The 25293-nt window shown below is 30.9% G+C and overlaps 3 protein-coding genes across 5 annotated transcripts; 2 read left to right on the forward strand and 1 right to left on the reverse strand.

Moving 5' to 3' along the window:
• Positions 1 to 592: 592 nt before the first annotated feature.
• On the forward strand, positions 593 to 5168 carry LOC143202182 (aldehyde dehydrogenase 1A1). Its single transcript, XM_076413482.1, has 12 exons — positions 593 to 808; positions 894 to 998; positions 1048 to 1149; positions 1210 to 1375; positions 1428 to 1595; positions 1970 to 2106; positions 2160 to 2262; positions 2357 to 2541; positions 2914 to 3078; positions 3289 to 3446; positions 4871 to 4945; positions 5007 to 5168. Exons 1-12 carry the CDS (start codon positions 764 to 766, stop codon positions 5074 to 5076), a joined length of 1479 nt encoding a protein of 492 aa, XP_076269597.1. The 5' UTR covers positions 593 to 763; the 3' UTR covers positions 5077 to 5168.
• Positions 5066 to 23339, reverse strand: Atg1 (serine/threonine-protein kinase unc-51-like protein Atg1). 2 transcript variants are annotated; one of them, XM_076413465.1, is made up of 19 exons: positions 22900 to 23339; positions 22749 to 22841; positions 22567 to 22650; positions 14801 to 14837; positions 14649 to 14699; positions 13995 to 14120; positions 13864 to 13937; positions 13644 to 13804; positions 13376 to 13524; positions 13225 to 13320; positions 13025 to 13169; positions 12401 to 12578; positions 10467 to 10574; positions 10166 to 10400; positions 9940 to 10109; positions 9604 to 9883; positions 8955 to 9091; positions 8767 to 8902; positions 5066 to 6827 (listed from the first exon to the last, which is right to left on the reverse strand). In XM_076413465.1, exons 1-19 carry the CDS (start codon positions 22987 to 22989, stop codon positions 6754 to 6756), a joined length of 2424 nt encoding a protein of 807 aa, XP_076269580.1. In that variant the 5' UTR covers positions 22990 to 23339; the 3' UTR covers positions 5066 to 6753. The 2 variants fall into 2 exon arrangements, with proteins under 2 accessions (XP_076269580.1, XP_076269586.1); XM_076413471.1 differs by having other exon boundaries at positions 22567 to 22647; positions 22745 to 22841; positions 22900 to 23287.
• On the forward strand, positions 18334 to 21913 carry LOC143202190 (uncharacterized). 2 transcript variants are annotated; one of them, XM_076413495.1, is made up of 13 exons: positions 18334 to 18564; positions 19388 to 19421; positions 19576 to 19780; positions 19837 to 19875; positions 20123 to 20179; positions 20253 to 20285; positions 20705 to 20791; positions 20848 to 20877; positions 20931 to 20969; positions 21030 to 21095; positions 21150 to 21218; positions 21273 to 21443; positions 21517 to 21913. In XM_076413495.1, exons 1-13 carry the CDS (start codon positions 18512 to 18514, stop codon positions 21789 to 21791), a joined length of 1158 nt encoding a protein of 385 aa, XP_076269610.1. In that variant the 5' UTR covers positions 18334 to 18511; the 3' UTR covers positions 21792 to 21913. The 2 variants fall into 2 exon arrangements, with proteins under 2 accessions (XP_076269610.1, XP_076269620.1); XM_076413505.1 differs by having other exon boundaries at positions 18410 to 18564; positions 20126 to 20179.
• Positions 23340 to 25293: the final 1954 nt, after the last annotated feature.

Genomic DNA, 25293 nt, shown 5'->3' on the forward strand with positions numbered 1-25293 from the left:
TTAACATTTCAATTTTCTATAGCTACATTATATACTATTGGAAAATAAATGGCATGCAGTTTATATATCAATAAACGTGTTTGAATAATATCTTAATACCGTTAATTAATAATTAATGCTACTTAATGCCTATTGTAACTACTAATTAAAATTAGTCATCCATCAATTTTAAATTATTTTTTGACTGCTGACACTAATACTCTAGATGTATTGTTTTGTTCAATATTAATATTTACTGCTTCATCATTTTTTATCAATAAAATTTAATATCAATGTTATTTTCCATAATAATATTATCTCAAATTAAATTATTTTTGTTGGAATCATCTCGTCATTAAAAAATAAAGATTATTGTTGAGCCTGCCAAAGTGCAATAACAAACAGCGTATCTGAAATTACTATTCTAAAGGATATATATATATATATATATATATATATATATATATATATATATATATATATATATATATTATATATATATATATATATATATATATATATTATATATATATATATATATATATATATATATATATATATATATATATATATATATATATATATATATTATATTTCTATTTTTTTTTCTATGGAGTATATGCAACATAATAAACGGAAAACGTAACCTCTCCATATTGCCTTTTTTATTTATTGATAAATCCTATACTGTATAAATAAACCAAGCAACTTTTAAAACATCTCAGTTTATAGACGACGGCTTGCGTTCAGTACGGAATTCAAGTAAATATTTTCGATAGCTGCAATGGGAGTTGTGGTTATGTCTGATATTCCGATAAAATATACACAGGTAAAAGTCTTTAATTATTTACTTCAAAATATAATCGAACATCTTGACAAAACACTATATAATATTTTATTGTTTCTCCTCATAGCTTTTTATAAACAATGCATTTGTAAATGCAATTAGCAATAAGACATTTCCGGTCTTCAACCCAGCCACTGAAGAAAAAATAATAGATGTTGCTGAAGCTCAGAAGGTCAGTTGTTATTTATGTTAAGTACTAAAAATAGAATATATTCGTTTAGGAAGATGTTGATGCTGCAGTTGCTGCAGCAAAGAAAGCTTTTTCAAGAGGTTCACCTTGGCGCAAATTGGACGCTTCCGAAAGAGGCAAATTAATTAACAAGGTAGGTTTATTAGGTTTTTTAAATATTTACGACAAAACATCATTATTTTATGCCGTATAGTTTGCTGATTTATTGCAAAGAGATTCTCAATACTTGGCTAATTTAGAAACTTTAAATTCTGGCAAACCTCTGGAAGCAGTGGTAGCAGAACTGGAAGTATATATCAATATTTTGAGATACTATGCTGGTTATTGCGATAAAATTCATGGAAATACAGTACCAGTTGGTAAATTCTTCAACAAAATATTAATTTAGGTATTAACTTACATTTTTTTCAGATGGTACTGGGTTTGCATTAACAAAAAAAGAGCCTGTGGGTGTAGTGGCTCAAATTATTCCGTGGAATTATCCTATAGGAATGGCTATTTGGAAATTGGGACCAGCCTTGTGTACAGGATGCACACTAATTTTGAAACCGGCTGAACAAACACCTTTGACAGCATTAGGTAATATTTAATTATTGAAATAGAAAAATCTAGTTACCCATGCAAAACAAATTATTGTTTATTAAAACATTCAGTTTTTATGTTACTGTCAATGTAATTTGTAAATAATTGTCACCATGCCAAACAAATGGCTGTTTATCAGACAGTGTATCCTTTCATCTGTGCATGCCAGTTTAGTTTATGAAATTTGAGCTTATAGTGTTTGAGAAATAATTAGTTCTATAAACGTTTATTATAATAAAAAATTTAAGTTTCAAATAATGATTTACCATAATTTCAAGAAAGGCATGAGCTCATATAGATCAACAATCATAACTTGATGATAGTCGTATATTGCATGGATATGAATTTAAACCAAAGTTATGTTTCTTTAGTCCTCGCAGCTTTAACTAAAGAGGCAGGATTTCCGGATGGTGTTGTTAATGTTCTGCCAGGATATGGTCCAGTAGCAGGCGAAGCACTTTGTTTACATATGGATGTGAGAAAAGTAGCTTTCACTGGATCCACTGATGTAACATCTTACAATAATAAATAATAAAAATATTATCTACAGTGTTATTTTAGATTGGTCACAAAATATTGGAGTATTCAGCACATTCTAATTTAAAAAGAGTATCCTTGGAGCTTGGAGGAAAAAGTCCTCTGGTAATTTTTGATGATGCCGATGGTAGGTAACATAATGTTTTTCGGCAACGACGTTAAACACATGCTAATTAAATGAAATATTTTTGAATATTAATCCATCAAATTTTAATATGCAGTCGATGGGGCAGTCAATATTGCACATGCAGCTATTTTCGAAAATCACGGCCAAAATTGTTGTGCTGGCTCCCGAACTTTCGTTCAGTCTGGTATATACGATCTTTTTGTCAAAAAGGCAGTTGAAAAGGCGAAAGCAAGAAAGGTTGGAAATCCATTCGACCAAGATGTTTTACAAGGACCTCAGGTATAAATTATTATTAATTCAAAATAGATGCATTAGATGAAATATTTTCAGTAAGTTTTGTCGCTCTATTAGAAGTGGTATTGGATTTGGCTAAAGAAATTACTACTTTTTTGAAATACGTTTGATAGTTTTTTCGTTGACTGTGTCAATAATTGATAGCTTCTGCGGGTTTACATTGAAGAAACTTTTCCGCGCTTAATTGATTTACACGAGAAAATATAACGTTAGAAACTTTTGAACACACCTCCCACAATTCAGAAACAACAGAAACACACCTCCCCAAACAGAAATAAAACGATTGCATTTCTGACCAAGCTGCCTTCAAAATTCCAATCTATTTGATTCCAATCTATACTATCAATTTGATTTCAGATCGATAAACCTTCACTGGAAAAAATTCTAAGAATGGTAGAGTCGGGCAAGCAGCAAGGTGCAAAATTAGAAACGGGTGGATCTCGTGTTGGTAGCAAGGGATATTTCGTGGAACCAACCGTATTTTCTAACGTCAAAGATGGCATGACAATTGCCACTGATGAGGTAAAATGATTTATTTATAAATGAATTAATAACGACTTGATAAAAAAATTGAACATGCGGTTTCATTCAGAATATTACAGTTCATTCATAATTAATAATTTATAATGTTTACAATTTACTCTTATCTAAGTAAAACAGTTTTCCATAATAATTTCCTAAAATGAAAAGTAGCGATTCTCCGAAATATTTAGTGTAATTTTTTATATTCAGATTTTTGGACCAGTTCAGAGTATTCTCAAATTTGATACTTTAGATGAAGTTATTGAACGATCTAATAATACGCAGTATGGACTAGCTGCAGGCGTCATTACTAAGGATATAAACAACGCTTTGGTTTTTGCTAATGCCGTGGAAGCAGGTTCAGTCTGGTAAGTATAAAATATATATTTTTACTTTTAAACCCAATAATAAATGTAAATATTTCAAAATAATATTGGTGCCCTACACACTTTTACATGCTCCAACTACAAACTCTTGCTTGCAGATAGTTTTAATTCTAATATCGGTAAACAAAAACTCACATCATCCCTTTTAATGCCGAAATTCCTTAAATATATTTTCTTCCTTCTATTTAATAATATCCATATTAGGGTACAATTCAAAAACCATGTTAGAATACTTTCAATCTCACTTAATCTGGTTACAGGTGTAACTATTCATGAATATTAATTATGGCTTTGCTTTATCAGTTTTTTTGCAAAACAACAATGTTTTCCAGAATAACAACTGATTATGAACGATTTTGCAAAATTATTCAAAACTAGCGACCCGCCCCGGCTTCGCACGGGTGCAATGCTGACACTAAATTAAATACACAATACAAAAAATATGAACGTTGTATATAAAAACATAGCGGCCCGCTCCGACTTTGCACGGGCATAAAATATATATGCCTATGTCACTCAATGAAAACATGATTAAAATCGATCCAGTATTTTTGGTTCATTCATTACTGCCCTTGGCCTGCACGCATTAAATTTGGAGTAAAACAATTCCTCTTCCCCTATACTTACTATGAAGATTTCCTGCTATCTTTGGAATATCTAAATTCATACAATTTTTATTACATTACACATTTTTAAACGCAAATTTTAAATTTGTAATATCTCCGTAAATATTTGTTTAATTTACATGCTGTAAGGAACCATATTGATCTATATTATTTGCACACTGTATTTAAGGTACTTAATTCGATAAGGATTAATGCCGTATTGCTTAAAATAGCTTCGTAAATAAGCCATTTTCTCACGTAAAAAGTAAACAATAAAAATGGTTAATGTGGGTTATCCCTAAAAGATAAACATATACCATCGCGGACTTTTTTGTAGACCTTTTTATGGTGTAGGCAGCGTTTTTGCTAATTGCTAAATAAGCCTAAAAAAATAGGTTAATTTACGACATCACGTTAGAAACCTCTAAAATTAGCAATGTTGCCTTAGTATATTATGCATGTATTATACATATATACCTTCCTCTTGAATCACTCTATCTATTGAAAAAAACCGCATCAAAATCCGTTGCGTAGTTTTAAAGATTTAAGCGCACATAGGGATATAGGGACAGAAAAGGTGACTTTGTTTTATACTATGTAGTGATATATCAAAATATCTTTAATTATTATCATAAGCATTTCAAAATAAAGTGTAATGTGGTAAAAAATGGCAAATTTACCACTGAAACTAGTCTCAAAATAATAACAATAATGCTCCCCGTCGATTATCGGTACCAGCTAAATATAATACTAAATTTATCTAAAAGCAATCTAATCTATTTAATACTATATACTTTTCAGGATTAATTGCTACGATTACATTACACCACAGACTCCTTTTGGTGGCTGTAAAAAATCCGGATTTGGAAAGGATTTGTATGCATGATAGAAAATAAATAAAAATGCAAAAATATTTCATATATATTTACCTTTTTAGGGGACCAGATTCGCTTGACGACTATTTGGAAACGAAATCGATTAACATAATGCTGCCAGTTAAGGTTTAAGTAAACATTTATTTTTAATTTTTTTTACAGAATTATCGTTGAATTATTGTAAAATGGTTTTTCGAGAAACAATAAAAATATCCTCATGTTAATTTCGTATAATTGCCTTAATCATTAAGTTAATAATTCAGTTAAAAGAAAATCACAAGTAATAATCATAACTATAACGTAGTATTGAAGTGTTATATACCCATCATTATGATGGATCCATACTTGAACATTTAACGTAATCAAGAGAGCGTATGTTATGAATTCCTGTAGTGTAAACGTTTTTCCGCAGATTTAGTGAGCATTTCTACTGTTTTCCAAGCAATGTTTTAATTTAAAATTAACCAAAACACACAAAAAAAGTAAAAATATAGGTCACTATGTCATCGAGTATTATTGAGCAATCAAAAAGAGTATGGAAAACTTTTTACCAAATTTTAAACGAAAAAAATAAGGACATTTAAATATTATTACTTATTATAACAGAAGAAATCGCCCAAAACAAAAATCGAACTATACTTAAGTGCAGTTCTGTGTTATTGTAGTTTCAGTTTCACCATTACTGTATCTTATTTAATAGGCGACTACACATATTTTTGGCATTCCTTTATTTATTCTTTAATAAATATTGGAAATAAAAGTGTCTTCAACAATTTTCCTAACTTCGAACTCTAAGCACGTGCTTTATTTAAATTCACTAAAAAAATATATGATATAATTAAAAATCATCAGATCAGTACGGAGATAAAAAAGAACGAAAGCATTCTGATCAAAATTGAAAAAAGTATATAGTCTGTATCGGCGGTAAATTGTTGCACTATTTTACCGAATACTCAGGTGGGAACACGGTTTGGCTGTTCAATCAATCAATCAATTGAATTATTAGAACAATGGTTTTACCACAAAAATAGTAAGTTTGACAACCACGGCTTGGAAAAAGAATGGAAAACCTTTTGTCAAAAAAATTGGAAATAGTAGAGAAATCTGGAACCTAAAAACAAGATACCAATAAGAAATTTTAACTAAAGACAAAATATTTTTGAGAAAAACTACCTGAACAAATTTAAATACAATTAAATTATTTTTATCGCTCAGTGCGTAAGTCGGAACAATCCCTCATTGCCATATCATTTCGATTATCAGTAGCAGTACTGAAAATACAATACACTTGTTAATTCCAAATACGTATACCGAATACGTCTTATTTTATTTTCGTTCAACCAAAAATGTTCAAGAATAGACCCAGTCCACTATGCATTTTATTTAGTCATATAAAAAAATCAAATCAAAATTAATATGTTATTTCAACGGATCACTGATATAGATATTAACTTACATCTACAGGTTAACTTTTTTACACTTTACATTGTTTACATTTCTTCACCTTTACAATAAAACAAAGTATTATCGCATTAAATAGTATCCCTAAATTTTACGGGGACAAAAACAAAACCAAAATGATATAATATTAACGTCGTTACTAAATAGTTATCCAAACAATCTAATGATATTGGTTGCAAAATTAATTTTACCGAAATTTGCGGCAACCGTAAGGTTCTCTAGATTTATCAGCTTTGCCTCGAAAATAACATCGACGCAAAAACAAATCTAATTTATATATGTTTTCTATTGAAAATTGATAACAATGGAAACCATCACCGTACCTATAAATGTCTTTTTAATCAGTTTTTAGTTTAGATCCGTTGCGAATATATAGCCTTGCTGTTGAAGAACGTAAAGGCGTTTCTCGACAGCGTCTTTGTCTAAAATAAAAAAAGAAAACGGTTAAAGAAATTCGTTCCAGTCAACTTAATTAGGCACCTGAAAAGTAATCCACGTTTTATTTTGCTGGGAAAAAGTTCATAACATTTTATTAGAAAAATTTAATTGATTTTCTAAGTGTAAAAGTTATTTTAAACAAATGTTAAGTAATATTGAAACAAATAGAATCAAATGGTTTCCGGATACTTCTTTTGAAAGTAGTTTAATTTCATTACAATATTTCTGCAGAAATCAAAACAAGTGGTATCCACTTCCCGTCCATAATTGATAGATTTATCAAAGTGCGTTGTTACGATGAAAGTATTTCCAACTCCTGCATCTATTTTTCTGTTTATATACTCAATGTAACGATCTTAGTGTTACTTTTCTAATAATAGTCTAATGAAAAGTCTCCTCTCTCCCAGACCAATATGTTGTTGAAGTGTTATGAATGAAATAATGTTCAAGTGCCGTATAGCGTATGTATAGCTTCTAAAAATATATAAAGGTATTCACTAGACAAATCGTTCATAATTACGGGATCATACGAACCATATATGGATGATACCACCGTACGAAGATGTGAAATCTATTGTAAAGGCAGGCCAGAATATGATATCTATTTGAAAGTACCCACAGAAGGGACAGTACATATCAATCAATTAACAACAATAATAAGATATCAATTATAAGAAAATGTTTAAATGCCATGCATTTTTTTAAAAAGTGAACAGGTTTCCAATTAATTAATGGAAAAATACAAAAACGAATGCAACTTACAACCCTACAAATGTTTCCAAAGTTGGCCTAAAAAAGTTATTGGTGCGTCGCCAGACAAACAATTTTTGTGTCTAGCATAAGGTCATGTTACGTTAACCTAAACGTTACACCATGTATTTCAAGTACGTCGTCAAAGATTGATTAAAAAAAAACTCTTACGTCTTACCTTTGGTAATAAGACGATAGTTCGAAAATACGTTTCTGCTATCTTATCTTAAGAAGATAATCCAAATATTCAATAAAATTATTTTCTGAAGGGCTATGAATAATCATTCTTTGTATATTGGCCATACAATCACATTTTTAAGACATTTTTGAAATGCACTAGTGATTAATGAAAATGTGTTAAAAAATGAAATAAGCGCTAGTTTTATGACAACCACCACAAGAAAGCAAATTACTTGCTAATAAGTCAATAATTGTAATTCTTTTTACATCAAAAGACACATATTTTTAACAGGAAAACAGTTATTGATGCCCCGCTACAAAATCAATAGAAATAATGCATGTGTCTAGAGAGAGATCATATTAAAGATTATTAGATAATAACTATTATATCATGCACTTCAAGTATGGCGTCAAAGATTGTTTATCACTTAAGTCTTACATTAAATTATATAATAAATTAAATAATAATGTAATGATAATGTATGTGTAATGATAATTAAACAATAATGCAAAAATACATATTTCACATGTTTTACCTCAATTTGAAAATCCAAATATGAAACAAAATATTACTTTTCGGCACATACCTAGAATATATGACAAGATAAATAGAAAAACTATAAGATTTAAAAAGTAAACAAATCTGTAAAATGACTAAGATAAGAATATACACCTAAATAAGACCAATAATACTGAGCCAATATCTTGATAAAACAAAATGAATAAAAACAACAATAAAAAAATTAAAAATATTATGAACTATATTGGGAACCAATAGATGAATAGACAATAACCGTGTCAACTAAGTTAACCCACTCGAAAGGAATCGGCAATACACCTCTATAAAATGTTCAGCCATTCCTTCATATCATAAAAGTGGAAAGTCTTCTATTGAAACTTCTCCTTAAAGGCTCTTCGCCAGAAAAGCAAAATGTGGATTATTTTTCGTATACCTGATATATAAAATAAAATAAAAAAGAACAAAAGACTTACACTTAGTCAAAAGCACTCGATCCTGGGGATTGTGTACCTGTTGAGACAGGCTATGGAGCAGGATCTGGGCCGTTTGATACCTCTGAAAACACTCCCCTGGTTTACCGAAGAGCTCGTCTAGAGCGGCGGTCTGGCACTAAAAACGAATTCCTACATAGAGGAAAATTTCTAAATGTTTGTCAACTCACCATTTGAATGGCGTGGTTGTAAATTATTTTGTCGGCGGTGATATCCGTGGTACCAATCTTATTCAACAATCCCGTGCTGTTGAGTTGTTTGCATTCTAGCAAGGTAGTACGGAATTTCGTGTTTAGTGTTGATACAACTGGAAAAAAATGTTAATAATGTATGGAATTCTAAAATGGTATAAATTAATAATTATTAATAATCGGTGAAAACAATAATCTCTGAATCATAATTAGATAAATTGATTCGAATGCTTTGGATATAAAACGTGCCACAATAAAAATTCTGGAAAAATAATACTATAACTATACCATAGCCTCTATATCTGCCAGACTTGGCTTTATGTTACTTTTTTATTTCTAAAAATAAAAACGTACCTTGAAGAACCGTCTTATAAAAACTGATGAGATTAAAAGTGAATCATTACAGAGTTCAAAGATGTCCTACAGAACCAATATAAGAAGGCGATTGGAAGTAAGTACACCATCTAATGGTAATCACTTTGAAGAGAATTACATTAATGCTGATGAACAAAAAAAATATTTTTTTCGGTTATTCTTTGAACACACCTCATATGCCTTGGAATTTAAAATTAAAAAACCGGACATTATTTTTTAAAAATATTCTAATTGAATAAAAACAGTAACTTACCACTTTTTACTCTTGTACTGGGACGTAACTGTCCACTTTTTAACTGTTTCGTGGCCAACGCTAAACCACTGCTCAGGAGCTGCAGGGCGCGAACCAACAACACAAGCTGCTCCGTGCGCCTGTCCATCTCCGAGGTTGGTGGCACATTAGAAGGACCCTTACTCCCCGCGTTATTCACTAAGGCATTTATAGGAGCTGCTCTCTGGGAGGCGAGATCGATAATACATGAACTTAACGCAAGTACGAAATTAATCTTAGCCAATGTCTCGTTATGTTCTTTCTAAAATATTAAGTAATATCATTAGATGTTACGCTATGACCGAAGTTTCAATCTACCTCCAAAAGAGTTTCTTCCGGAAGTTCTGGACCTGCAAAGGCAATTGGCTGAGGCTCGCACGTACAAGGATCATTCTCAGTGTTCTGGAATAACGTGTGATAATTCCCCATCTCGGAGATCTCCGGTAAAGTTACAGCTCTTGTACAAAATGGAATTACGGGGGAACGGCCTTGGATAAGAATCATTAATGTCACTCCGAAACCATTAATGGTCATTAAAATTTACCTAAATTGTTGTTATCAGACAAATTGGGGCTACTTAAAATGGGCACCCTCGCTAAAGGACCACTAAGCACTGGAGGTGAAGTACCCGACCTTTTTAAAGGCGAGCTTAATGGCATGTTCTTCGCGCTGGTGGGGCTCACTGTCCACAAACTCGGAGGGGGTGGAGTTTCGCATAACGAGCTGGACGTAGACCGCCGCCTACCTCCTCCCGGAGGAGTACCAATAACAAATTGTACCTGTTGTTGGAAAATTGTCAGATTTGTATTATACAACTCGTAAAAAAGAAGCAACATGGAACTTACAGATGGAGGAGATAATGATGCTATATCTATGTCAGTGCTTAGTTGCCTATCAGGCGGTCTTTTCATTGTGATCGGTTGAGAACGAGGCACTGCGCTACTTTTAACAATCTAAAAAAATGTTTTGATGTAACAATATTTTTCCAAAGCTTTGAATCAACTGAATATACAGCAAGTTTTGTAGTACGATAAGAAAAACGTGAAAGTAGAAAATTTAAATTATCCTTATACACAGTAGAATTCCTGTTTATGATTTCTGTATTCCTCGATTTATTGTCATTTATTAGCACCTCAGCTTTCTTTGAATAATGTTAGCCAATGATGTCTTTACAAAGATATCATCAAGTCCTATCTATTGGGCAGATCTTTCCAGGCCAAGATTAGGAAAACTCTGTCCAGTCCAAAATCAATCTAAGCTGGCGTACCTCAAGGTTCCCTGATGGTTCCAGCATTATTTAATCTCTTTATTTCAGATTTGCCGAGCAAAGGGCATATTGACATCGCGTTTTGAGGCCGTGACTCCAGATTCAAGGATACCATTCAAGCAGCTCGATCATGCGGTCAAGCGGATAAAATTCTGGAGGTTGCAAATCAACTCTCTGAAAACCCAGACCATCATTTTCTACTCTTCTGCTCTTTCTACATTGATCTGACTTCCCATCTCCATCGAATGCTTATTTTATAAAATGTTAATCCGGTCCGTAATCCTCTACGGATCTAACGTTTACTTCAAGTTTGTTGCACCCAACCAGGTGAAACGGCTTCAAGTTTTCCAAAATAAGCTCCTCAGGAGAATCTTAAACACTCCATAGTTTGATAGAAATAATCAAATACACAGAGAAACTCACACTCCAGAAATCAAGCACTTCATATCTCAATCCTTTCACAAACAACTCAGTTCAAGTTCTTCTGAGAACGCGCTTATTCGCGAGCTGGTCGATATAAGTCGATTAAGATCAATATAAAATAAACCTTGTGCTTAAGCATAAAATTCGTATTTGATCTTGGCCTATTTGTTCCATCCTTTAGTAAAAGCCGCCTACTATTCGACTATGATATTGGTTCAGCTTGGTCATTCCTCGCAATAATTCCGATCGACAAACAGGTGGAGTAAACAATGTCCAATTAAAAAAAAAAACAAAATTAGCTTCCAGATGAAGAAAATTAATGTATCTAATCTAATGAGCTTGACCCTTTACATCTTTACATCTTCCCGAGTTACACATACAAAATTGTTTTAATAAGTTTTAAAGCTACATTTGTAAATATGTTTTATTGGTTTATTTTATTTTACGCCATAAAATTTTCCATTATAAGAGTACCGTAATTTTAAACTTAAGAATAGTGGAATATCAAGCAATAATACAGAGCGTTAGCCGTGGTACTAAGGCTCTACTAATTATGTTATTATATTTAAACAATCATGGTTGGTTATTTAAAAACTTGTCCTGTATTCTCGTTCAATCGAAATCTTGAATCTCATATCGTATCAATCATCAAATACTAAAATTGTCTAGCTTTTTTTTTACAAAAATTCTTACTGCAAGGTTGTCTTACTGAGGTCGCTTTACAACTCACAAATCCGTCCACTAAATCACTTCTTGTCCATAAACCTAGCTAACAAACACAAAATGTATCCCTCCCAGTTGTAATCCTGTATCACCGTCGCCTGTTAGATCCTAACTGATTAATAAGCTTGAAGAAAAAAAATCAAGCACTGAAAACCTGTTGGTACTGGAAGACCGGGACATCTGTCTGTCGACTATATGATTTTGTTAATCTAATAAGTACTAAAGACTTAGTGCTTCCGTTCTTCATGCTCATATTCTTTAAATTCATTCAACAACAAAATATAAGTAGTGAAAAAACTGCTTCAATGGCAAATCTAATAGCGCCATCTCTTATCGCATGACAAAATTTATTGAAAATCCACTTACCTCTGTGGGAGAAGGAGGTGCTTGTGAGTCGTCACCCTTTTTTTGTGAATGCATCCTTTCAAATGCGACACGTTGGGTAGGTACAGGAATGGGTTCGGATATTGGTAAAAAGTTTGGCCTCGTGGGGCTATTTACAGCAGGTTCGTTGCTTGGAGCCGCGCATGCTTGCAGCCTTAAACTGTAAATAACATTTATGATAAAATCTCGTTAGTTAAGTTAAAAAATTGTCAAAATGTCAAACAATTTACGAAAGGTTTAATAAAATAAATGAAAAAACCCATTTAACAGCTGACCACAGTACATTTCATACAACGCTTCTTAGCTTCCCTTCCCTCTAGATCATCTATGCAAAATGGTCATGACAAATTGCAGTAAAGTTCCGGGAGTCATTTTCCTGACGTACTATTTCACACAACCCTATCCTAAATGTTTTATGATTTAATTAAAAAAATACAATTAAACAAAACTTCAATTCAAATCTTCCAATCGCCACATTTTGAGACAATTTAATCCATATAAGGAAATGATATAACGAAGATTATTCATCCCCATAAACTTAAAATTAGAATAGTCACAATTAATCACAATAAAATTAGTAATGCTTGCGTGTACATCATTACTCACTTGACTTTTTCTTTCTCCTTATCGCGATCTTTCTCCAAACTCATATCTATAGATTGATCCGACTGTATTTGGATGTTACTGGGTACTATGACGTAATCATCTTCAGTACTAGAGCTGAGTGCAGTTCGGGCAGACCGAGGTGATTCTATAAATAATATATAACAACAATATATAAGTACAACAGATATAAATAGCCTCACCTGGTTGAGATCTTGGAGGTGTAGCAACTCTCACAGGCGTGGGTAGTTTAAGAGGAACTTTAGTTAAGGGCGACGTGCTATATATAGGTGGAAATTCTAAAAACACATATATATATATAAACAAAAGAAAATAAAACAAACGCAATATTACCTCCTTGTAAAGGGCTTGGTTGCTGAGGTGGCACCCTTTGTAGAAATTTGTGATTAAAGAAGGTTTCAAAATTCATTCTTTCTCTTGGGCTTCTCTTCAATAATCCCAGTAATAGATCACTTAGCTCTGGTGATGTACTTGGCGGTATTCTGAAATATTTAAAATAAGGATGTATCAAAGTACATAGAAAGAGAAGAATAAAACAACAGGTCTACTAAGTTTTGAACAAATCCTGTATATTTTGTTTTCTCACATAAAGATATCTTACTTTGGTGCCAAATTCGCATTTTTCTCGTAGAATGATTTTAATTCCTGCGGTGTTCTTGCGTAGAAGGGAGCTTTACCGGTCAAACATTGAAACACTATAGTGCCAAGACTCCACAAGTCTGCTTTTGCATCGTATTGAAGGGACATTATTACCTCAGGTGCCTAAAATAATACAAATTATTTAAATTACATTCATGGCCAATGTTAAAATATCGTTATACCATATACATAGGACTTCCACATAAGGTTGCTGCCATAACGCCGTCTTGAAGAAATCTGGCGAACCCAAAATCAGCTGTAAAATAAGTTTATTTCTTCATCTCATTCACATCTAGAATTTATCGATAATTACCAATTTTAAGTTTGATTTCAGATGGTTGAGGGTGGCTTTTACCACCACCGTGGCTTAATAGAATGTTCTGTGGTTTCAGATCCCTGTGTACGATACCTTTTGCATGTAAAGCCCACATGGCTCCCGCTAAAAAGATAATATAACGTTCTCAAACGAGTTAGAGCAAAACCAAAAATTATTCATATTAATTTTGAAAAAAATATTCAAGGGAGTCTCTCAAAAACCGGTCTGGTGAGCAAATCAGGTGAGCTGGGATCCCAGTTAACCGTCTCCGATTTTTTAAAATTAATTTTGAACTTTGTTATACTTCAAAAACTATGTATCGTTTTTCTGCTAACATAGAAACCATTTTTTTCAATGATTGGCTTTTCTTTCTGTTCCACCTTTAAAACTCTTCGACCCATTCGTCCTTGAATGCCAAAAAAGTCATTTTTAACAAATTCAGCATGTTTACCATATGAAAACATATCAAAGTACCAATAATCAATCAATCGAATAGCCCAATGTGACAAAATAACATTGAATATTGGAACGGCCCTCGATTTCTGCGTCATTCCCCAAGAATATTTGGAATTATTAGCCGCCACAGCTAGTATTATTATTTAAGATTCAATTTAGGCATTCATTAACATATAAAGAAAATAACTAGCTTACCCAACTGGTTCAAAAACAGACGAATTGTGTCTTCACTCAAACTTCCTTTAGCTGTAAAATAAAACTTATATTTATAAAACTGTTATATGATTACATTGTATTATAATTTAACTTCAGCTTTGTTTACAATTTGTAAATGTTCCCAATCTTACCTGCTAAATAATCTGCCAAATCTCCTCCATTGCAAAACTAAAAATAAAAAAAATATTAATTACCAAAAATGTGCAAATATAAGATAAAATAAGTTTGAATTGATTTTGAATGTAAAAAAGATGATGAAATAAACCACAAACACAGCTTGTATACAAAAGTAAAACACCAAATTTTAGGAAAATTAAGAAATCAATTACAAAGAAAGTGTTTATTTGGTTTAATATTTTGTTTTGTTTCTCCGTTTTTGCAGATTATATTTCTAATTAATATCTATTTTCATATATTAGAGTAGTCATATGTACCGTAAGGATTAGTTAGTTAAAATGTATAATTACATTACATATACAACCATTCAATTTTTGAAGCTATGCTTACGTTCTTTTGTAATTCTTTCGTTTTGGTTCGATGATTTTATTTATAGCAAATTATAAAAATAGTTGTTATATAAAATTGAGATTGTGAAGACAAAGGAAGCAAGCACGATATGACTAGTGATAGATATAAGTGATAAAAGATAGATATAAGCATAAAACGTTGAAATGAGAGTCGTCATAAATCTAAAAAAATTTGGGAAGATTATATTAGGAAAATTAAAAACCCCACTTGTTAACGCTTATTTGGCAGTCCAAAGTCGAAATATTTACAGACTAAATATATGAAGTTTAGTTCTAAATATATGAATAACATTAAAGTATTTTAAATAATTTTTCAGTACTTTATTGTACTTGAGAAAACACCAAACATCAACCTAAATATATACCTGTTATTATATTATAGAAGCTGGAAATTTAATAATCTTATCTGAATTTTATACTTAGAATTATCTTTGTAATCGCAAAGTATAAATGTAATGATTAAATAAATCAATGTGTAAATAAAACTAGAACACTATTATATTTTTTCTTTCGTAAACTTTAGACGTGAAATAATTTATAAAGACTTATATTTCCTTGGTTTAATGGATGCAAAAATTTAAGCGTTAAAATAAATATTTCTTCTTTAGTTAAAATAAGGAATCTGTGTTAAGTACAATAATGAAATGTTACTAGTTTCTAGGGAATTTCAAGTTATATAGTTGTTAGATATACAGAAGAGTTAGTTAAGAGAGAAACCACGTTGTTGTTGTTTGTTGTTGTACACAGTTTCATTAGTTCGTCTATAGAGTATTCAACTGTTTATATAGGTGTGTTAAATAAAGCTCTATTTGTCAAAAGTAATCTCAGAATATCAATTAACAACCTTAAAATAGCAACATCAAGAACTACAACGTCATGGAAAAAATATTTATAAAACAATGAATTTTATGAAACAATTTTAAAGCGCTGCAATACTAATGTTATGTCGGATTTTGTAATGTATACTATAGCTCGTTTGAAAGGAAATAGCTCACAACCAGACAAAAGTCATTGCGCTTTAAAATTGGAAATTCCAGGTACTTTTCGTCGCCTTTTACTTTTTATTTTTCGAAAAGATTGTTTAACTGACCGCCAGTGACAGAAATAGTTTGTTCCTTCCAGAAATGTCGATTTTACCTCGCCCTGACCAGCCAAACCTTCAAAGTTGATGAAATTCTTAATCATGTCAAGGTAGATAGATATATTTCATCTCATGACATCGCCATCGAACTAAACATGGATTACAAAATGTGAACATTTGAATGGAGCGAGTTTCCGCTTGTGGTCGCTGTTGAAATTTAATGCAGTCTAGCCATTTTTGAAAAGTGTAAAAGGAAATGAAGTCTTTCAATTCGACAATGTTAGACTGCACAGACTAGCTTAGGAAGCTTCGGTATATCCAGCGTATACCCCACAACCTTACATCGTCGAACTACAATTTGCTGCGGTCTCTGAAAAAAAATCCCTTAAATGATGTAAAGGTTCTTTCGAAAGAGGCTTGTGAAAATCAGCTGGTTCGACCAAAGCGGTTTTCGCTCATCCTCATAGAAAAATGGAAATTTCACGGTATAGGCGACCTTGGGGAAATGTTTTTCTTAGTTCAGTCAACGGTAGCGCTGCGATCGCAAATTGTGATTGGCTAGTTTAAATTGCTGAAACCGCCACTAAAATGGAAAGTGATTGGTTGGTCAAATTGTGTCAAGCCATCATTTTCTATGGGCATCCGTTTTTAAGTTTGTTATTTGAAGGTAATAATTAAGATACTGATAATTAGTACTAGTAAATACTATTTTTAATTGTAAAATATCTTTAAAATATTGGTAATACTTATGCAATACAATTTTTTTTGAATCAATTAAAGGTCATGGAGGTGTAGAAACATATATCATTCACCTAGTATGTTTGAGATATCTTTTAAAGCATTCATGATTACTTTTTTTTATATCATTCTCCCGGAGCAAATTGTAAAGACGATGAACATGTTGACGCTTTAGATAACTTATATTCTTTTTTAAAGGGAGATCTAGTATCACTAGAGGTTGTTAAATCACCAGTTGAGACTATATTTTCAGTTCCAGAGAACTTTGCTCTGAGGAAAACAAGAGTGAAAATTAGTCTATATTTCAGGCTACTTGACAAAACTTCTGAAAAAAGAGACAGCATGCAATATTTATCTACATTCTATACTAAGTAGTTCTACAGATCGAATACTTGATACTGATTCCATAGAAGCAATGCAGCCGCGCAGATCCAAAATTAACAACTCCATCAAGGTTGTTTGTAGATCTTTAAACTATCTCTTTTATTTGATACCTAGATTTTGCCATAAAAACAATATATCAGTTATTTTGAGACATATCTTAAAAAACAAAAAATTGTGTTTTAACTGTCCAATCCATAATGATTTTCAAGGCCAAATTTTAAAAGTTATTATGAGGTGTTCATTATATTTTTGGTTTAATCAAGTTAATGCAATATTAAAAATGAAGGATTTAAAGTTTACCTGCAATATATCAAAAGAAGATAGAACTCTATTAGTTCCCATAAAATGGCACTAAACAAATGCGAAAAAAGAGAAGGCGTTATAAAAGAATATTTTAATTTTGCCTGGAATGGAGCTCTTAATTTTTTTTATTTACACTTTAAAAATTAAATTTGATTTTCATTTACATACTATTGGCCTTTAAATGTGACCTCATAAAGTAATCACACGAAATGGCAGACCAATCAAAGCAAAGTATTTTCCTTACAAGTTTCTACATAACCATTTTAAACTAACCAATCAAATTCACGTTGTCAGCCCGACCAATGATTGAACTGAGCCAATCATTGACCCACCACTTACCATTGGAGTTACACTCCCCTGCTCATCCTACATAGCAAGCAAGAGGCAAAAAGTCAGCAAAAATGAGACCATATGAATGCCGTACTGTGACATAATCAAGCAAAAACACATTTCACGTAGACCAAAGACGTCGCCTTTTATTTTAACCCACAAATAATGTGTCCCTGTATGTTTTACGCAAGTTACAAGAAGACATATTGCAAAAATCGGAAATAATCCATAAATATCGATATTTTTAAGTGTGAATATGGATGATTCATAGGCAGTGGGTCAATGGAATTCATTTTAAAAGAAACACATAAAAAAAAACCTTAAAATTGTGTGATATCATACAAGGGGCTTATCTTATCTTATCGGTAAGGTAAACGCAAGCTATTAACTATTTCGCATCATTCGCATCCACGGCATTTTCACGAGACAGTTTTACCTGTTAAAATAATTCACCATTTCGAAAAAAAATCGGATACAATATGATTCAACTAAAAGGATACAGTGTGGTGATACTTTTAATGTTTTCAGTCGGGTAAGTACTATCCACACCAAATATAACCCCGCTAATAAAAAAATCTTAGAGATGTATTTGATATTGCTGAGATAACAATAAGATTTTAACAAATAAAACAAATATATTGCACTCAAATGTCTATCCCATGCGTTCAGATAACAAGGTGCATTGTGGGTATTTTTTTAAATTTTAATTTATAACAATCCTGCAATTGTAGGATGAAAACAATCATCGGCGAAAAGCAGGTTAGTTAATTATTTAGTTTTACTTTTTTTGTTGGGCGTGTCCAAAACATTTTTTAACGAATAGTAATAATCAAATATTTAAGGAATTATAATCGTGCTTAGTTACTTGCAATTTCATCATAAAAATAATATTCCAAGTAAACGTACATGAAGATTTAACATAGTAAATATTAACACATAATAAACGATTAAAGAAAAATAAAATAAAAAAGTGAAAAAAAAGATCTAGTACTTTATCATAAAAAATGGCTCATCCTATCAATGTGACTTTCATGAATGGGTCACTATCACGGCTGCTCTGATATCAACCAGTATCGCGAATCGAAAACGTTATGCCATTTAACAGCATGAATATGTAACTGAAAAGCAAACGAACATTATTATGCGAAAAAGTTTAAATATCAAAATTTTTAAATAAACACCAAGATTAAAGTATGTTTATTCAAGTCAAGAGTGAGTATAAGAATTTGCCATAAGATATATTAGAATAATCAAAAAAATATTTAAAAATTCTCAGTATTATTTAAAATTAAAAAGGAAGCATATATTAACTAATTATCATAAATATAAAAAATATGTATTTTTTAAATTTCCAGTTATCTCCATGGCCAAGACAATTTTTTGGAACAGGTGAGTTAATTATTATTTCCGTTAATTTTGGGTTATCGTGTATTTGTCATGCGATTATATCGCAAAGATCGATTTATTACTCTTAAAACAACGCGACGAAAACGTATCCCTAATTTAAGATAATATTTTATTTCTTAAAATTAATTTCAATAAGGAATTCAATATATGGGAGCCCGAAGAACAATCGCTGTCGTACAGGGGCCGTCTAGCGCTACAAAGTATCTGCGACGACTTCGATTTGATATTGGACGATGAAAAAATCGACTGCTTCAAGATAATATTACGCCAACGTCCGGTATCATTAAACACCCACGTAATAAACAAAAGAGAAGAGGATCAACTGGAAGGATCTGGAGATGGTAAAATAGTCCTACAATAAATTATAACAATGACAATCATTATTAAAATTCTTTAGAAAACCCGATTGGCTTAAACAAAAGTGCCGAAGAACCTGGTATGTTCAACACTCATTATAATAGGCGTACAAATTTGCTTCCGTCGTTTTACCCCTTCTTTGGAGACCGTTTTTATTCCAAACCATGACTCAAACGACATTAATCGGCTAATGTTGTGCGGGGTCGCGTGGATTACGATCTATTTATTTCTACTATTATCTACAGATAAATACCGGAAGCAAAGTTGTACATTATTAATTAGCATTTTTTAAAATTAAAACTGCTTAAAATTAACTATAACAAAAGCAGGTGCAGGATCTTCTATCCTTGAAGTTACTTCGGCAACTGATGCCGCTCCAGATGGTAAGTTTCTTTTATAATAATTTTCGCCAGCTATTTAATGAAAATATTAACGTTTTTATATCCACCATGATAGATCCAAAAGTCCCAGACCTTCCTTCTAATGACGGTAAGTTAATTAACATTAAGCTTGTGCATATTGGACGGCTCGTTCTCTTTTTACATATAATTTTAATATTACTATTACCTAAATTATAAAGATTATTGTATTATGTATTGAAATTATTAATAATCGACCACCTAGTGTAATATTTATTATACGTGTTAATGTAAACATACTTATTTTTGTGTTAAAATCAAAATCGAACAAACATTGACATTAATCTCACTTTGACGTATCGAACGAATAAAAATAATTATTTCCTTTATTTTACATTTTATTTAATAACGATAAACGCACGATAAATAAACGTTGAAAAAAAGCTAACGATGATACGATATGATACGTCCGATGTGTACAAGTACGCCAACAGCTTTAACTTTTATAAAAATTGAAACCGATTAAAAATTGTGGCCGTGGCTTTCTAGATGAAGTAAAACCTGTCATAACTAACTTCGAAGAGCCAAATCCGGAAACGGAAGAACAAAACGCCAGTACGGAAAATGCAAACAATGGTAAGTTTTTTGTTGAGTTATACTATAAACATGTACAGCACTAATGATGGTTACAGAGCCAGTTGTCGATCCTGGTACCGAAACTGGTAAGTCATTTCACAATACTAGTTTCGAGTAATCAAACATTAATTTATTTTAGATGTTGCTCTACCAAAAGAACCTACAAACTTTGAGAAAGGTAAATATTACAATGTCTATTACATATACCGTTGTATAATGTACTAATTAACTTTTACAGGTGATGAACCCTTACCTTCTGAAAACAAAGAAAACGAAACCCAACAAAAGCAAAACGATACAATTAGTAAGTAACGACTTTCAACAAAAAAAAGACAGTTCTTATTATTAATATTCTTAGGCGATACGTTAAATGAACCTGCAATAGTGCCGGAAATAAAAGAAAGCCCTGAAAAAATTCCACCTAAAGGTATTAATGACTAGATTAACTCATTATCCTTTTAATTCAATTCGATTTTTACAGCACTGCCTAGTGATTTAGCTGAAGTCGAATCTCCCCAAAAAGAGAAGGAAGCAATTTATGATCTTCAATCAAACAATGCTGATATAATAAACCATCCTCCAGAAGGAACAAATGGTGTCGAGGGAAGTGGTAGTGACAAAGTTATCCATAAAATGGCACACAATGCTAACGGTAAGACCTATATAATGTATATAATGTTTACAGTTTAGTTTAGTAGGTAGTAATGTGTATCTTGTTATTGCAGAGCAAGTTGAAAAAGATAGCCCTAATACTAGAGAAAATTCCCAAAAAGTTGAAAAAGCTAGCAAGAGTGTATCTGTATTGATAGTACTATTAGTGGTAGGATTAATAGTTGGTGCAGCCATATTTATTAGAAAATATACAAGGAGAAACCAAGACAACTATCAAGTCACTCCTACTACAGAAAAAAATGGGGATGTTGAACAAGGCACAGAGTTAAAACCTCTGATGAAGGAAGGCAACAAAGTTATAAAAGAATCTACTGATTCAACAAAATAAATATATAAAATAAAATATCATATTTACTCTGTTATTTAAATTGTATATAAAATTGGGATAATTTACATTTAATTATTTAATTGAAAGACTTTTTTATTAATAAAGACTCTTTTCCAAAAAAAGGATTACAGTTTGCTTAATAAAAAAAACATATAAAGTTCACTTCATGCATCAAATAATATTAATAGTAATATGTATACAATTAATAAACACATGTCAACACAAAACATGTTATTGCCATTACCTCCATAATTTAAAATCATCTTGTAATTTTTTACTATATGCCAAAAACTGACATTTTAAGGAGAGAAGTGACACAACACTGAAAGTAAAACTAATATATTAGTATTACTAGTAGATCACATTATGTAAAATGTGTAAAGAATTAACAAAAGTGCTTGATAAAATTATTAATAATAGGATTAGTAGTTGGAGCACATATATTATATGTGCAAGGCAGAGAGTTAAAATCTTTTATTAAAAAAGCCAAGAAAGTTATGAGAGTCTTCTGATTCAACAAAACAATTATATAAAATATTATGTTTATAACTGTTAACTATACTGCATATAATTTAAATAATTTTAAAATAATCATTTGATTAAAATTATTTTTTATTAATAAAATAAAATATTCAAAAAAAGAGTTATACTTTGTTCAACAAAAAATATAATGACGTCCACTTCAAATAATATCAATATCATGGAATTAATAAACCCAAAAAACATAAGTTATTAATATCATCTCTAAAATGTCTACGGCAAAGAATTTACTTACCTCCATAATTAAAAATACACTATTTTTAGATTCCACACAATCCAATAAAGCCACAACGTGTTCATGGTGAAGTAGAGTCAGCTCCTAAAATTTTATTACAATATCATTAACATCAATAACTTAACCAAGCTTTAAGTTCAACAGCATTTAAACTATAAATAATCAAAAAATATAATACTAACCTTCAGAATCTTAATTTCTTTTGCTAACAGATTCTGTGACTTTGCCAAGTTCTTTTTCGCTATACTTTTAATAGCTACAGAAAAACTATGATCCTAAAAATTAAAAACTTAAGGAAGGCTGAAATATAAAACATTTTAAAATAAATCTTACACTGCTCTTCCGACCTCTAAAAACAACAGCAAATGCTCCATGCCCTAGAATGTCTTTTGCGGCATATTCATAATCACCAACGGTTTCCATCTTAGTGTTTCGATTTTAGTACTCCAGCAAGTTCGCGTTTTTTAATTTACAAAGGAATGTGCGTGATTATCTAAAAATACATTGTCCCAAATGTATATTTACATTTTATTTCACTTTAACAAAGCAATCTGTTTTAGAGGTATGTCCATCTACATATTATGGGATTTAATATATGTTGACGTCTTGGTAATTAATATATAATACAAGAAATAATAACGAACGAGCCATTTAAAAACACTGAAACCTAAACACTAGCAGACATTTTATTATCGATTTTGACACAAACGTCAGCAAGAAACAAAAATAAATAAACTTTGATATACGATGTTAGGTTCTAACAGTTTTCTGTTCTATCGATAATATGTTTATTTATATTATAATAATCTTGAGCAATATTTGTTCTAATTCTATGTAATTATATTAATGACCAATAAATAAATTAAGGTTTTTAAGAATATAATGACGCATCATATATAAAATATTTAAAAATGCTTTAAATAATAAAACTAATTGCACAGTAATACACAAGTTGCTTTTATTACAACCAAACACGTTTTTATACCTTTAAATTTTCTGCATTATTTTGTTTCCAGTATGAAGATTGTTATTTCTATTAGTTGCACGAAATATCACGTTAATTAAACCATAAATGTTAAGTATTCATGGTTTCAACAACATTTTTTTAAATAGCAATTACTGGAATAATTTCTTATGAATTATCTACTCTCCGGCTATTTTGTCTTGATATGTTTATAATTTCTATAATTGTAAGAATCATATTGGAACGTTGAATAAGTTCTCGCTGTTTTCCAATAGATAGCGTTACCAGGATTGCGCTCGTGAAGTTTACAATGTTAATACACTTATAAGTAGCCTTGAAATTCAGTATATATCATTTTTTCAAAGTTCTGTGGTGTTGAATATGTCAACTTTCGTCCCCAAAAAAGAATATTTGCGGGCAGTTTTGCTGCATTGCTTCATGCAAAGAAAATCTGCAGCTGAAGCGCACAGAATCCTTATCGCTACCTACGGTGACTATGCTCTATCGAAAACGACATGTAGAGATTGGTTCAGACGTTTTAAAAATAATGACTTCAATATTGAGGACAGGGAACGTTGTGGCGCACCTAGAAAGTTCGAAGATGAAGAATTAGAAGCATTAATTTACGAAAATTCAAGTCAGACGCTAGCTGAACTAGCAAAATCATTAGGAGTTGATCACACAACAGTGTCGAAACGTGTCAAAGCATTGGGAATGATTCAAAAACAATAGTTAAATGTGCTACAAGTTGAAGCCAAAGTTTCAAATATCAGCTGAGAGCAAAAATAAGTAAACTTTGTGTTTGATAACGTATGGTTTGAGGATAATATATTATATTATCAATTGCGTATTTGTTTCATAATTATTACGTTTTACATATTTACTGTTATAATTTTTAAAAAAATAATTATTAAAAAAAATATTTATATAGTGTAGTAAGGATGCCGAAAAAATATCGATACATGGTTACATCGATACTATTACTAAAAATATAGTTTTTGCGGATATATCGATATATCAATATTTTTTAAGCCAATATTAAACTGTCTAAATTGGTAGTATATTTTGGTACTTAATTATAAATATTTGTTAAAAATATCAATATATATTGCAAAAAAATATCGATTTTTTTTCTATATATCTGTATTTTTTTTAATGCCGAAAACGATATATTGATATTTTTCCGGCCTACAGTGTAGGTATTCGACGTATCATATATAAAATATAAATATACTTAAAAAGCAATGTGTCAATTTTATCGTTTAACATTGACTTTTTCTTGCTGTTTATATAACAAATTCTAACGTTATATTATTTTACCTGCTATTATTATAAACTTTATGCGATCCAATGGAACGCTATGAAAAATAGCAATGGGCGTAATCAATAGCAGTTATAAACCTTATTAAAAATAAATTAATTAGATTATTAGAATTAATTCCAGATGATACCATTATATGATATTTATTTTACATTTTTACTTTCAATACTCATTTTCTCAGTTTATTTTATTTAATACCTGTAAGGAATGTAAATAATTTTTATATAACAGAATATATTTCCTTTATTTTATATATTTTTTTCTATTCCTTGATTCTTGATGTATATTTCCAATACCATATCACTGTTTTTCTATTATGACAACAGTGTTTTACATCACCTAAAGTCATTATCGAAAGGAGTCAAATTATTTCGATTATTATAACCGATATATACCATATTCTTCCATAATCGATATATTTCGATTATATAATTCATAATTG

This window comes from Rhynchophorus ferrugineus, unplaced genomic scaffold (assembly GCF_030347505.1).
Source record: "Rhynchophorus ferrugineus isolate W39M unplaced genomic scaffold, kcgeb_rfMv2 rfM1, whole genome shotgun sequence".
In the NCBI taxonomy this organism is placed as follows: Eukaryota; Metazoa; Arthropoda; class Insecta; order Coleoptera; family Curculionidae; genus Rhynchophorus; species Rhynchophorus ferrugineus.

What these genes read in the sequence shown, in the direction of transcription:
- Atg1 (XM_076413465.1), bottom strand. Translation starts at nt 22,989, where the DNA reads ATGGAAACCGTTGGTGATTATGAATATGCCGCAAAAGACATTCTAGGG. An exon ending in TTAGAGGTCGGAAGAGCAGT is followed by an intron (nt 22,842 to 22,899) that starts GTAAGATTTATT and finishes TTTAATTTTTAG; the next exon opens with GATCATAGTTTTTCTGTAGC. An exon ending in TCGAGTGCTTTTGACTAAGT is followed by an intron (nt 6,828 to 8,766) that starts GTAAGTCTTTTG and finishes TTTTTATTTTAG; the next exon opens with ACAAAGACGCTGTCGAGAAA.
- LOC143202190 (XM_076413495.1), top strand. Translation starts at nt 18,512, where the DNA reads ATGATTCAACTAAAAGGATACAGTGTGGTGATACTTTTAATGTTTTCA. An exon ending in CTTTTAATGTTTTCAGTCGG is followed by an intron (nt 18,565 to 19,387) that starts GTAAGTACTATC and finishes TTAAATTTCCAG; the next exon opens with TTATCTCCATGGCCAAGACA. An exon ending in CAAAAGTGCCGAAGAACCTG is followed by an intron (nt 19,876 to 20,122) that starts GTATGTTCAACA and finishes CTATAACAAAAG; the next exon opens with CAGGTGCAGGATCTTCTATC.
- LOC143202182 (XM_076413482.1), top strand. Translation starts at nt 764, where the DNA reads ATGGGAGTTGTGGTTATGTCTGATATTCCGATAAAATATACACAG. An exon ending in GAGGCAAATTAATTAACAAG is followed by an intron (nt 1,150 to 1,209) that starts GTAGGTTTATTA and finishes TATGCCGTATAG; the next exon opens with TTTGCTGATTTATTGCAAAG. An exon ending in TCCGGATTTGGAAAGGATTT is followed by an intron (nt 4,946 to 5,006) that starts GTATGCATGATA and finishes TTACCTTTTTAG; the next exon opens with GGGACCAGATTCGCTTGACG.